Source organism: Aethalodelphis obliquidens, unplaced genomic scaffold (assembly GCF_003676395.1).
Source record: "Aethalodelphis obliquidens isolate GAN/ISIS:26980383/991018 unplaced genomic scaffold, ASM367639v1 scaffold23, whole genome shotgun sequence".
Lineage (NCBI taxonomy): Eukaryota > Metazoa > Chordata > Mammalia > Artiodactyla > Delphinidae > Aethalodelphis > Aethalodelphis obliquidens.
In genome coordinates, this window is record NW_020837967.1 from 21,964,993 (window position 1) to 21,979,618 (window position 14,626).

Consider the following 14,626-nt stretch of genomic DNA (forward strand, 5'->3'; position numbering starts at 1 on the left):
GAACCCAAAACCGTACTCTCCAGTCTCATGACAAACTCTGGCCCACCAAACGTGCATCTGCCTCTTACTGTAACACTGTATGTTTTTACTCTTTATCACAAAACAATCAGACTATTGTTAAAAATATATTAAAAATACCAAACACTAAAGAAATGCAAGGTATTAGTAATATTTCTTTCCCTAAGATCACTGCCAACCTGGCTGTTTGACATTTTTTCCTAATAGATGAATTTAAAATAGAAATTAGAGAAAGTCACCATCAAAGAAAAGCTGTTTTCTTATATATCACGTGTGTGTGTGTGTGTGCTTATGTTATCTACACTAAAATAGACTTCTACAATAAGGCTTCTTTTATACCATTTTTATAATTATAAAAGAATTTCAAATTTGTTTTTTATTACAAAATTGATAACCCCTGTTTTATGAGAGTCCTAAACAGAACCTAGCAGACTTGGAAATATACAACAGCTGAGTGAAGTCTTTTAAGGTAATGGAAAGCAATAAACCCATTCCCCTGAAAGTACAAGGGCAGGGTATGATAAAGTCAGGGTGAGGCTGGTACGATTACGTCGGGGGCATAGTGTCTTGTGTAAGACAACTAGCTAGTAGGTAAAGAGAGAAGGCTTGAATTTTTTTTTTTTTAAAGAAGATGTTGTGGATAGGAGTTTATTAATTCATTAATTTATTTTTGCTGTGTTGGGTCTTCGTTTCTGTGCAAGGGCTTTCTCTAGTTGTGGCAAGCAGGGGCCACTCTTCATCGCGGTGCGCGGGCCGCTCACTATCACGACCTCTCTTGCTGCGGAGCACAAGCTCCAGACACACAGGCTCAGTAGTTGTGGCTCACGGGCCTAGTCACTCCGCGGCATGTGGGATCCTCCCAGACCAGGGCTCGAACCCGTGTCCCTGCATTAGCAGGCAGATTCTCAACCACTGTGCCACCAGGGAAGCCCGAAGGCTTGAATTTTTAAATCATACAACTACCTATCAAAAGCGCTTCAGTGAAATTAACAAACAGGGGTAGGGATGGACCTTTTACAAATTTTTCTTGAAGGGTCTAATTTCCCCCCTTCTTCCTAGGTTTAAAAAAAAAAGTTGAGGGGCTTCCCTGGTGGCGCAGTGGTTGAGAGTCCGCCTGCCGATGCAGGGGACACGGGTTTGTGCCCCGGTCCGGGAAGATCCCACATGCTGCGGAGCGGCTGGGCCCGTGAGCCATGGCCACTGAGCCTGCGCGTCCGGAGCCTGTGCTCCGCAACGGGAGAGGCCACAGCAGTGAGAGGCCCACGTACTGCAAAAAAAAAAAAAAAAAAAAAGTTGAAAAACACTATTTCTTGAGAAATAATCCAAAGGATGTCCCCTAAATGTCCATCAACAGGTAACCAGTAAAAGAAATTATGATATACCTATACTATGAACATATGAAAGTTCTTTAAGCACCCATAGGTAATAATATCCAAATTATACTGCACAATGAAAAAAAGTGCACATAATAATGAATATAGTATGCTACCATTTACTTAAAGGAGGGGGTAAAAATATAATGTATATTTAAACACACCTCACATGCAATACCTCTGGAAGACTAGAGAGTAACCTGAAATCATTGGTTGCACGTAGGGAGGGAAACTGGATGAACAAGAGGCAGAATTGGAAGGGAGTCTTACAATCTTAGTTCCTTTTGAATTTTGAACTATAAGAATATACTACTAATTCAAAAAACTAAATAAAAGTTAAATATGCTATAATGTGCTCCAGGACATTCAATGTTATTTCTTCATATTAAAATTTAATTTCTTCTTGTACATTGATCATGAAAGTGGACAGAAATTTTTGAGGTACCATAAAAAGAAAGGTGCTAAACAATTAGCAATTCACCATCTATAGAAACCATGTCTCCACTGTGGGTAACTAAGCTCCTACGAAGGTCACCAAACGATGGCAGTGTCTTCTATGAGCACTTTTGTGGGCTGTGCACATCATGTTCTGCCAGAAGGAATTTTCACTTGTGCATTCTACTGGAACACGGAAGCAGGCGATTAAGGGTGAAAAAAATCATTCTAGCAGAAACATTTTATAAAATGCTCCTTGTTTTGAGAAGAACTAAGAGAAACAATAGTTATGAAAACCTGGTTATTCTGGATATGCCACGAACAGAGACTCTTTAAAACCTACCCTTTCGTAAAGCATGTGGACCTTCTGGATGTGGGCTTAACAATGTCTAACAAAAGAGCGTATCGCAGCAATGACTTTGGCGGTAAAAAGTATGAATTTATGTCCACGTCATCTTCAAGAAAATCTCTTAGCATTCGCACAGAGAGATCACTGTCCTGTTGACGTTTCCTGTCAATTTCTCCTGCAGTTTCAAGCTTAAAAAGAAGGGCTTCTTGTCCAGAACATTGTGTGCTGCTGTCAAAGCACATATTTGGCTCGATTTTCTTTTCTTCAGTTTCCTTTTCTTCAGTTTCCTTTTCTGCATCTATCGCATGTTTTTGTGGATGTTCAGATTCAATTTGGGGGAACTCCATCAGTACCTGGCATTAAGTAAAAATACACAAACTCTCAAAAGCTTTCTTAAAAATAAAAGACATATTAATAACATCCATTCAACATTATGTAAAAAAATTCTTTAACTTTTACTGAGTTGTCATTAAAAAGACAGAAATTGAGGTTTACTAGTATTTATACAAGTTATTACAAGTTTTTCATCATATAGTGTTAGGCATCAGGCTATAGATGATTTATTTCATGAAATTACTGCTTTCTGAATTAACAAACCATTCAACAAAGTAATAGGAAGTATGCTGAATACAGAGACAGCATTATATTTGGAAAAGAAGTTGAAAAAGCAACAGGAACATTTCCAGAAAATGTGTTTTTGATCAAAGTTTGCCATTCCCCTTCAATTAAAAAAAAAAAAAAAAACTAGAACATACCCATGATCTAAAGGAAAATTAGTAATTAAAAATGAAAAGCACTCTTCACCCTGAAAGGTTATTTCTATCCCTGAGTCCCACAGGAAAAACTTGTTCCTGCAAAACAGGTAACCATTTATAAAGTCCTATTTTGGGAAAGAAAAAACAGTTCCAGGAATTTTTAATGATGACGTCTTTGTTCACATACTTTATATACCGTTTTTGGAACTGCCCACTATTAAAGGGAGATATATTGCTATTTTATTATATAACACAGTATTGTATAATACTGATATTGTATTACGGGGGATTCAAATGATACTACTGAAGCCCTGTTAGTAGGACATGACTTTTGAGTTCTTACCTGTGAGGGTTATAGAGAGCTTCACTGGACCACTGAAACTCTGTTATCCACACCAATTTTCAGCAGAAGCATATAAAATTGCTAGCATAATGAGAGATCCTATATATAGCAATTGAGCATTTTATTCTAGCTTGTGCTAATCATTACCATTTTTTAATCAATTAAGGCTAAATAGCATAGATTTCAAATAAAATGCAACTGATGTGTGAAAATACTCAAGCCATTTTTAAGATAGTATACATTTTATCAAAAGTAGTCAATGGCTTCTACTGAGGGAGAAAAATAATAGATGCAAAAGAGTCAATGGTCAGAAGAGAAATTATAGGAGGAAAAGAAGGATAACAACACTAATGGTAATTTTTTTTACTTTTAACTTATTTTCTTTTCTAATGATGAAAGAAAAGTTTCTGGTTTTGTTTCAAGCAATTAAAGTGGCATCAGGAGGGTGAAAAGGCCTACAAGACAGACCTCAGGCATAGTCTAAATTACAGGCACAAGAGGACACACATAAACCTCTGTAAACATACTCCAATAAAGATGTTAAAAAAAAAAAAAAACCTCTGCAAAGTAGTTCCTGAAAATAAATTAGCAGACTGAGATATATTTACAACAGATAAATAATGATGATGATGATAACAGCAATAATAATAATAATACCTGACCAGGGGCTTGAAAAGGGAACGGCACTGACTGAAGCTTTGCAATAAGGAAATACCGTAGCCTTGAATTTGGAATGCCAAGCTGCAAGTGAAACAGGGCAGTTAGCTGCTATAGGATATTAAAGAGATCTGTGTCAACTTTTAGCACCTAGTAAAAAAACTGATACAGTTATACATTAGTTTCTGCCAGACAAAATTCTATTATCAATTTGTGGAAGACTTCTCTGTAGCAAGTTCTTAAACCTTTTAAACTGTCACTCTGTACCTTTATTTGAATGAAATAAAGATAGAATCAGATGAATCATATGTCTATGAGTCACCTTCATTTTATATTTCCCAGGTAAAAAGTCAAATAGACATTCTTACATTCATTATGAATAGTATAGTAATCATAAAAAAATAAAATTCACATATAGCTATAAAATTCAGATAGAGAAAGTAATAACCATGTCAGAACTAACTGCAAGATTTACCTATAATATTATCCAAAATGGAGCCATTCTTTTTACTGAATCAAATTCCCTTTGGGAAAATTTGTATAAGAGTTTACAATTGCAGTACTTACAGAGGTTGGAGACAACAGAAATTCTTGGTACTGAAAGCCACAATTTCCTATTGTTTGTATTAACAGGTCTCTGAAAAGGCAAAGGGAAAGAAAAAAGCTTTCACTCTACAGTTCAAAATAGGGTTCTTATATAAAATATTATACCTAAAACTTCATTTTACATGAAAACTGTACCTCCACTTAAGTTGTTTAGAAAAAGGATAATCCTAGGTCTTATTTTAAGTCCAGTACTTGAAAAATTACATTTCTCAAAAAAGAGATAATCCCTATTATAAATAAATAAAGCTACCAGATAATTTATAAAACTGGTGAGTTAGAATCGCCAATCCTCTCATGATAAACTTACTATAGGAATGGAACTATATCTGTAGCCAATCAGACGGGGGAACACTGTCATAGACAGCAGGTCAGTCAAGGACTTGGATGCATTCTCTCCAGCTGGGCTACTGTCTGAAAGGGGCCTGACACAGGGCTTGCTTCTTCAACCCAACTGTAGGACAGAAAACGCCTGTCAATAGGACAAATTCTTACCGAAAACATTCCTACTTCTAAAGAAACAGGCACCAATGTAAGCAGCTAAAATTGAGAAATCATTCCGGAAAAATTCAAACATATCAAAATGGGAAAGAATCAGTTGAACCTAACTTTGTGATACTTCACGTTACTAACTATTCAAAATCAATATTAACGAGTAAACTTCATAACATATATAAAATGTCGGAATATACACATTTATTTTTAAGATCTTCATTTCATAACAGCTCCTATTATAAAATATACCAAGTCTAAGATGAACACAGGACAAATACATTTTTTTACCTTGTAGAAGATACTTCAAAACCTTTAACATTTTCTATAAGAATATACTTTGGTAATTTTTGTAACCTAAAAAAAAACAAAAACAAATGGAATTCTAAACATCTCATTACTAAGAAGTAAGAAGTAAAGAAAATCCTTACTTGTGGGAAATATGAGGTAAGTAATTGTCCAAACTCTTTTTATGAAAGAATTTTATAAGGGATGGAGACAACTCATATTTTATTCCTTTCCCCCATAAACAAGGCACACCTGATAAAGTTAACATTTGAAATGTTAATTTCCATTGAAGTTTAATGAAAACATGGGTTTGCACAGCTCAAAGGGCTGACATTTCCATAGAATGGAGGCTTTTAGGGTTGGCAGCACAAGTTTCCAGGCCATGGGCAACAGCATTCACTAACATTAGCATCATTTGCACAAATACCGAGCAGAGGCAACAGAATTCAGCTATTAGGCTGTAACGCCCTGTCACTCACTTTTAGCGGCAACTGTGGAACCGACAAACATTTGCAGTTACTCTATCAGTCACGACAGAAGATAAATGACTCGCACAGAACCTGTATAAGATGCTAATCTCTATAAAATGACAAACATCACGTTCTTCCAGATGTAAAGTTTTACATTTAAGGTAAGCTTGTACCGGAATTTAAGTTTTTACCTTGGGAGAATGTCTAGAATATACAAGAAGCTATTTGTCCTTGGATCAGTCACATCACCTTGCAGGCCGATTCTAAAGGGTAAGGAGAGTAAATAAGTTCAGCAAGAATCTTACATAAAGGTATCAAATCACTTTTAAAAAGTCAAAACAGAGAACTAAAATTAGTTGGTCCTCACAAAAAATCTGATCATCTCTGTTGCTATAGAGAACAAAAATATATTTTTTCATTTAATTTAAAAAAGCCTTGCCTGTCTAATAAATACACTTATTATCAATACAAGATAATATGTCCAGATGACTTGCATGAGGCAAAGAAGAACAAGAAGTCCACAAAGAATAAAATCAATTATCCTCTTAAAATCACTTTGTTCAGGAAAGACACACACACACACACACACACACACACACACAATTAGCTGATGACACCTTTTGCCCTGCCCCAGGTGAGACAACAGAAGTTCAGATGAATGAGCTGGTTGGGCAGGGTGGCAGTGTAGAGTTGATGGCATTGGTAAGTAATCACCAGCTAAGCAGATGAAGGTAGCAGGTAAAACTAGAACTATCTTGTCCAATGTAAACAGGAGAGACTGAAGCTGAAGGCTTGATTCTACACGAAGGAGTTGCAACTTGGCTAGACTAAGTAAGTCAAAACAGGTCACGTGAACAGGCAGAATTTGGACTAGCAGTTAAATCTTGCAAGTAACATTCGATATGATCAAGAAGCAAGCAGAAAAGACTTATATTGGGCATGAGTCGTAGCAACAGAGGACTAGGGTTTAAGGCCTTGCTACTTACTAGCTTCGTGGTCTAAAATAAGTTACTTGACAGCAGTTATCAGTTTCCTCACACCTGACAGCAGGACCAAAATCATCAGTGGATCTGAGGCTCAGATGGGAGATTAGAGTGGACTTGAATAGATTCCTCAGAAATCTTGGTTTCCTCTCATTTTGTCCCTTTCCTCTCAGAGTTCCAAAGATGATCGTACTACAGGATCAGACACTGCAGCCGTCAGCAGCTGGAGTTGGGCTAATACAGAGTGGGAGCAGCAGTAGGGAAGACACAGGGGCCCCACTGCAGTGATATCTGAGGCATCACAGCACTGGGGCTGCATTCTGTCCTGAACCTCCCACTTACTATGGTTAAAAAGGCCATAATACACTTGCACAGGCTAGGAGCCATCTTTACGTGGAACGTCCTCCTTCACTGATAAATTCCCAACCTGCTTTCAGACACAATACAGATATCACCTCTAAAAGAATTCGTCCCTCCTGGTATATGCAGCAACATAACACCTCTCTCCTCCATGCTCTCATGGCAGTTTCAACATTCATTTATTATATTCCTTAAATCACATTATAAGATAATTATTTGTCAGTCATTCCCCATGGACTATAAGTTCTATAAGGATGGGAACTACAGCATCAAAAGCAATACCTCACGTGTAGGTGCACAATAAATCCCTGGGGAATTAATTTCCTAGAAAACTTGAAATAAATCAAAACTTGGATGGAAATTAAGCATGAGAATATTTATTTAAATTAGAATTTTTACTACATGTTATATCCCATTTAAAATCACATTATGTGTTTAAATAGGACTATATATTAATAGTCCTATATATTAATAGGACTATAAAATAATCAAAAAGTCCTGGCTCTGACATTTTCTAATGGTATGGCCTTGGGAAAGTTACTTAACCTTTCTATGCCTCAGTTGCTCACCTGTAAAATGATGATGATACTAATGCCCATCCCATAAGCTTGTTATATTAAATGACATACTCCAGTAAGACACTCAGAGGGTTACCACTATTATCATTATTACTTAAAATAATTGAAATATTATTATTTAGAGTATCTAAATGAAGAGGGATTAGTCAAGATTTTCTCTAAAATATAATTCCCTGAAATACATAGCCAAATAAACACCATATAATAAAAAGCTGTCTTGGAACACAGCTTTAAAAAGTCATTTTATTAATTGTATGTATTATTAAATGTACCTATCAATTCGAGAAATTTTAAATTCACAAATGCATTCTTTTTTTTTTTATTTTTTACAAATGCATTCTTGACTAGCCTTAAAATTTTACAGGTAAGTAATTTAGGATTTGAATATTAACTATGGAAATTTACTTTGATTAATCAGTGTTCGGAAGATATTCCTGAATGCTCATTAGTTTAAATAATTAAAGGTAATTTGGGTCAGAAATAAATACTGTTTCTTTGGTAGGTATTAAGGAGGTACCATATAGTCTCTGCATACCTACTATTGACCAAATTACTGTGTTCATCTGGCAGTAATTGCTATTTTCTTTATGATTAATGCTGAATTATAAACGTGTGTAGAGAAAAGGAATTACTGATGAAAAGTTTCAAGACTAGGGAAATGCAGCTGATGGACTTCAAAGTGTCTGTGCTTGAAATTACAGTGTGATTTGATTGAACGAGTCCTTCAAAAGTACTCTTCCTAACAGAGAAATATTTATTATACATACCTTGTGAATGGCTGACAGGGAGGGCTCATTAAAATCATATTGAAAGATAATCTGTCAAACTCTTCTAGTGTAATACCCTAAGGAACGAACATGTGGGGGGAAAGAAAAAATATAAAAACATGCGTAGAAGGGGGCAGAGGAAAAATGCTAAGTAATTACCAGTAAATACATCAGAAATTGTGACACTTAACTTCATTTATAACACTTAAAAGTTTATAAAACACCTACTACTTTTTAAATAAACTTTAGTTAAACTAATTTTCCAAAGCAATTTTGTGAAGAAAGTCGAGCAGTAAGCTGAAGCTATAAAATATTAAGTGACTTCCCCCAAACTCGAGAGCCAGCCAAAGCAGAGCTGGAAAGCTAGTTTCCTAGATGCTAAGTATTTTGTGCCTCTATGACACCTCAAGTCCAAGACTGCTGTGATTTCTGGAATCAAACATGGAAAACTTTATTTTATAATTAATGATTTGCAAAGGATCTAGGGAATTTTTTAATACCTCTCTATTAATATTATTTATTTAGAAAACGTGATGTATTGACCAGTCACCATCCCTTTCATGTATGTCTCTGTCAATATATCACCAAATGGAAAAAGGTCCCATTTTCAGATATCCACAATTACTATACTGTTTTACAGTTGTGGGTAGTCAAAGGACCTCAAAAGATTGTAGATAAGATTAATCAAAATAATCCCTATTGGGCTAAATAGTTTTAAAATGTACTGTTTTGCTCCTATTTTATATACACTATCAGAAGACAAACATAGAAAAATACAAGTCATGGGTTTGCCAATTCTCATTAAGCTCTCTTAGTGTACACTCTTACCCAGGAATTTAAAGCCATAAGCCCAGAATCACAACGTTCCTAATTACAACACATTTCTAAGAAGTTTGAGTTCGTGAATAAAGCAGGAAAAGCTTTATTCTGAGTTCTGAAAAGAGTGACTTAACCTGGGGAACACATCAGTTTTCTCTACTGTATTATAAGTTTGAATGTACATGTCTATCGTTTTTAAATCACAGTTTTTTAAGTAGTTTAAGACATATATGTAAAAAGAAATAAAAATTAAATACTGAAAAGTTCCTGAAGCACCTCTGGATCCCAGAGTTCTAAAGAAAACAATCTGAAAATCATACACTCAACAGTCTGTCAGGAACCCTGGGGCAGGGCAGTAAGATTAGCACACATACTCAAGTTACACAGCTGGTCAGCACAGGACTATTAGGAGAAGCAACTTATTTATCTCACAACTGATTGTGAACAGATTAAAGCTGAATTCCTAAAATGAAAATAAAAATCAAACAACAATCTTTTACGTAAGGAGAATCCTTAAGTCTAGAATCTAAAGGAAGTAAACAGAGTTAATGCCTCCAATACTGTTAGACGTAAAAAAATTTACAATTTTAAAGGATTCTAGGAAAGAGTGATTTTTTTTTTTTACAGTACAACCCAAATGACAGAACAGTTATGCAAACATAATCGCTCAATTAAACCATTCACAACTGTCTTTAACCTAGCATTCTAGGTCAATGAATGTGTTGGGATTCAAGAAAGTAGTTACAGAGATGCATGGATTAACGTTAATAATTTGATATTTTAACACTAATGGAAATCAAATTCTGTTTCCATAAACAGGCCATTCAAGCTGATAAAAACATCCTTGCTTTCAGAGAACATTAGATCCACTCGATGTGGTAACACTGTTTATCGCATGTTGATGAGCAACTTTGTCCCCCTACTTGTTTTATTACTTCTTTTCTCAAAAAGCTTCCTGGTTATTCTTATACTTAATTTTCATTTAAACTTTAGGAAGACCTTGGTAGATTAGAAAACAACAACTTTTGACTATTTTAGTGAATTTATTGTTAATCTAAAGAGAAATAAAATTTTGTGGCACAAGGTAAGTCTTCAGTAAAAAGTTAGTGATATTTCCTACCATTTCCTGCCCTATGAACTCTGATGTTATTTTGTTCATGAATACTCATGACAATTAGATCTTTCTTGATCACTGTACGAATCATCATTATAAAGTAATTTTCTATGACTCGTAAATGCTTTTTGTTTTCAGACAGATCTTACCTAATACATATCAGTTCTGAAACCCCTGTTATCCTTTGTTATGATTTGCCTGACATTTTTTCATTTTTTAGGCACAATGTGTTATTCATTAAACAAGGTTCATAATTAATCCACCAATATTTCAGAGCATCTACGACACACCAGGCATTGTGCTAGTCTGGGAATACAACAATGAACAAACCAGACAAGGTTTCTGCTCACATATTTATATTGTAGTGTCTAGTAATTTTCCATTTTCTTCAGAGATAAATTACAGATTTTAGTTTTATTACTATTTATCTTTGTAACTGGTGAATCCTGCTCCTGATTAAAAACCTACATGAGGGACTTCCCTGGCGGTCCAGTGGTTAAGACTTTGCCTTCCAATGTAGGCGATGCGGGTTCAATCCCTGATCAGGGAGCTAAGATCCCATATGCCTTGGGGCCAAAAAACCAAAACAAAACAGAAGAAATATTGTTAACAAATTCAACAAAGACAATTTTCAGGCCTGACTATAGGCAACGAGGAGGGCTTCACCCAGCGGGTGTCAGGGGAAAGCACCCTCCCGGCTCCAGACTTGGTGCAAGGCCAGCACCTTGCAGTCTCCGAGGGCAGGGCGGGTGCGAGCTCTCAGGCCCCCAGCAGCTCATGCTCTTCGTATATTTGCATTCCTAGGTCTCTTTATCTGAGGCCTTGCACAAAGCCCTCTTCAGGCGCCATCTATTTCTGCCAAGGCCTCCGTCTAGCAGGAAGAGGGGAACCCTTGAAGATACTTCTCCCGCTATGACTAACGCTTGGCCCTTATCACTCCCAGCCTTCTCACCACTGCCCGCACTCTCTCCCCCAATGCCAGGGGCTCCTCAACAGTGAGCTGACCCCCACGTCTGTGCTGATCACCCCACCTTCCAGCAGGATGCTGTCCCCTGGGGAAACGGAACAGGGGGCGTTGGCGTTTTCTCTGTTTTTTAGAGACTTGCTTTTCCCACCACAGGAAGTAATTAAGGCTTCACTCTTTTATTTTTGCCCTGTTGCTTTAATCAGCTACTCTGATCCCTGACAGCTCAGCTGAGCTCCTGGCAACAACATTAAATAATGTCCTAAAAATCTATAGCTTCATTTATCTTCAAAGAACAGACATATTTTTTGAGTCTCACTTTTCCTTCCTACTCCAATTATATTATTATTCTTACACTGCAAAGATTTATAACATTCTCACCCTGCTTCCCGACCATTATTTCTTTCCTAACATGGCAGCTTTATTCCTGGGTTCTCCACTTTGATTCATCTCTTGCTTAGTTAGATTAAGTGACTGAGTCATTCTTTCAGTAAGGGTTCATGGGTACTACAGTTCATGAGTTGTTGGAGGTTTTATTTTAGGAATTTTTTTCATCTACTTCTGTTAATATTTTTGTCCTGTTTGTTTTATTTTCTGTTTGCTATTCTGACAGGACTTTCATTTCTATAATGGTTTTATTTTTCTCATCTGTTTTTTTTTTTTCCCAGACCACTGACACTCTTCAAATCTATTGTCTTATTATTGTTTTTTGATCTCATGTATACATTTATTTGAGTTCTTGTTTTAAAGATACTGAGTTTTATTTAAGGTTTCAAGCACATGTTTTTGTAATTTTCTTCTGCTTCTTAATATGATTTTTCTGTGTATATTCTGCTTTTTTGTTTATGTTACTTCCTTTTAAAAGTACTATACTAGGAGAGTCTCAAACTGGCTCCTTTCTAATTATTCATTTTTTAATGGAGATCACTTGAATCTAGAAGTTTGCTAAAAAGGCGAAAGAAAGAGCAGTAGCTCTATTCAGGTATTGGTCACCACACTTTCTGGGAAGAACCCACAAAGGCCTTTAACTTAAGACCGTGCCTCTGTCCCTAACCCATGCTCTCGCATTTAGGATGAGCAGGAAGTCTGCAGAGGTTGTAATGATGCTTTCAGCCCAGTGAGTTGGAATTCTTTACTGTCTCTTCTTGACTTTGAACAAGCAATTGCTGGGTCTGCTTTGCCTGCTCCCTTGTCCTTCTTCCCTTCTCAATTCTGCACAGGACACAGAGAGGTCTGCATGAAATTCTACCACCCTCATTCACTTGTGTCTCATCACCACTGCATTTGACACTACTCTTCCCAGTTTTCTTTTCTGCTTTGGTTTATGGCTAAATCCTATTTTCATTCATAATGGTTTCCCATCCCCTCTTTTCTTTTCTTATTTCTATTAGGAAAAGAAATAGAGTTTTAGAAAAGAAATATCTTTTTTATGCCACAGTCAATCAGAGGTCCCAAAGAAAACTGTTTACAAGTCCAACTTATGCACTAAATAGTAAGTTCCTGAAGGTAAAAACTATCTCTCAGTCATATCTGTGCTCCCTCTAAGGGCTCAATAACTTGCATGAAGTAAATGTTCAAATGATCAGAATATGTTGCTTCATGAAACTTAAAATCCCTGAAGTCTCTCATTACTCCTAAGTTCTCCATTAACCTTCCACCCCCTTTTTAAACATGACCCCCAAGGTAGTTCTGATATATTTGACCTGGACATGGTACACTCTTTCCACATCAGAACAGGGTTGAAGAGAACATCCTAGAAGAGACTAAAAGCCGTGGGAAGGTAGACTGTCTTTTGTCTTATAGACACCATTTTAATGAACTGATTCTCTCCTTTCAAATGACCTGGAGGTACCTCCATTCTTCCCTCTCCCTAGTGTTCTTATATCATATGCAGATAATACAATTTATTACCACCTATTAAAACTGGTACTGAAATAGAATTACCACTAGAAAAATGGACACAGATGTATTATTCTAAATGCCCCCAAATTTCTATTGGCATGTAGCTGGGAATGCCAATCCGTCCCCAAATATGTCAAGTATTTCACAGTTTCTCTTAGAAGGTAAATCAGAAAGGAAGGTTAAGTTGGTGAACATAATGGGTGCTTTACTGCGATTCTGTTGTTTTTTTATACTTTGTTTAGTGGGAGAAAACTCTTGCTGAATTGGACATTTGGCTGCATCAACTTTTAAATATTTACATTAAATTTAAATTTAGATTAATTTTTTCTAATAAAATAACTTTTGCTATCATACTGTATGTCAGAGAAATTCTGGAACCTAAATGCATATCATCTGCCTATTAGAGTCAAGTCAAAGTTACTTTCTTGTAGGTATCTTTCTTCTGACCCCGAATTTATTTTTGCCCTACGTCCATGATGAGACAGGTAGACTGACTGTACGTTGCCATGAAGTTTATGAAATGCATTGCTACCAGTGACTGGAAAGATGATGATGTCCCCATAGTCCTCCTCTCTATGATGCCCAGGGGGAAAGATATTCTGTTCTCAATACGAGGGATAGACGTTCTTCAACACGTAAGTAGATTATTTCTACCTTTTGGATACCCAATCATAGAGCTAGGAAATGTTCCCATTTCATACTGGCTGAAAGAAAACTTAAAACAAATCTGTTGGGTAAACAAAATGTGATATACCTATATAATGGAATATTACTCAGCCAGTAAAAGAAATGAAGCACTGATTCATGCTAGAACATGGATGTATGGAAACATTATGCTAATTGTAAGAATCCAGACCAAAAAAAGCCACATATCATATGATCCCATTTATATGAAATGTCTAGAATAGTCAAATCCATAGAGACAGAAAGTAGATTAGTGGTTGCCAGGGGTTGGGGGGAAGGAGAAATGGAGAGTGACTGCTAATGGCTACAGGATTACCTTTTGGGGGATGAAGACATTCTAGAATTAGAAAGTGGTAATGGTTACACAACTTTGTAAGTAAATGAAAAAAACAAGAAAACACTGAATTGTAGACTTTAAAACAGTGAACTTCACGGGACGTGAATTGTATCTCACTGAAAAAAGCATTTGTGAGACTTTTGCTTCTGCCTGTGAGTTGTGTAAATAAACTAGAAAATTGGGAGAAATGTAATAACTGTTTTCAGATATTGGAATTGGACCACAGACAGAGCAGGACTGCCATTCCTTAGAAAAGGAAAAAAAAAAAACTTGAAGATAATTCAACTTTCTGCCTAGAGATAATTTCCATACGGCAGTGAAGGGAAAGGAAATCC

The 14,626-nt window shown here is 36.2% G+C and overlaps 1 protein-coding gene across 6 annotated transcripts in view; it reads right to left on the reverse strand.

Annotated features, from left to right (window-relative positions):
* TRDMT1 (tRNA aspartic acid methyltransferase 1) overlaps positions 1-14,626 on the reverse strand; it is a 59,513-nt gene that overhangs the window by 9,201 nt on the left and 35,686 nt on the right. For 3 of the 6 annotated variants that reach the window (XM_027121974.1, XM_027121969.1, XM_027121970.1), the window contains exons 3-8: positions 8,472-8,548; positions 5,975-6,046; positions 5,317-5,382; positions 4,498-4,567; positions 3,931-4,014; positions 2,170-2,528 (exon numbers count right to left, since the gene is read on the reverse strand). In XM_027121974.1, coding sequence (XP_026977775.1) covers positions 2,170-2,528; positions 3,931-4,014; positions 4,498-4,567; positions 5,317-5,382; positions 5,975-6,046; positions 8,472-8,509 — 689 coding nt within the window. In that variant the 5' untranslated portion in view covers positions 8,510-8,548. The remainder of the gene's footprint in view (positions 1-2,169; positions 2,529-3,930; positions 4,015-4,497; positions 4,568-5,316; positions 5,383-5,974; positions 6,047-8,471; positions 8,549-14,626) is intronic. The other 3 variants (XM_027121971.1, XM_027121972.1, XM_027121973.1) reach the window with 1 other exon arrangement.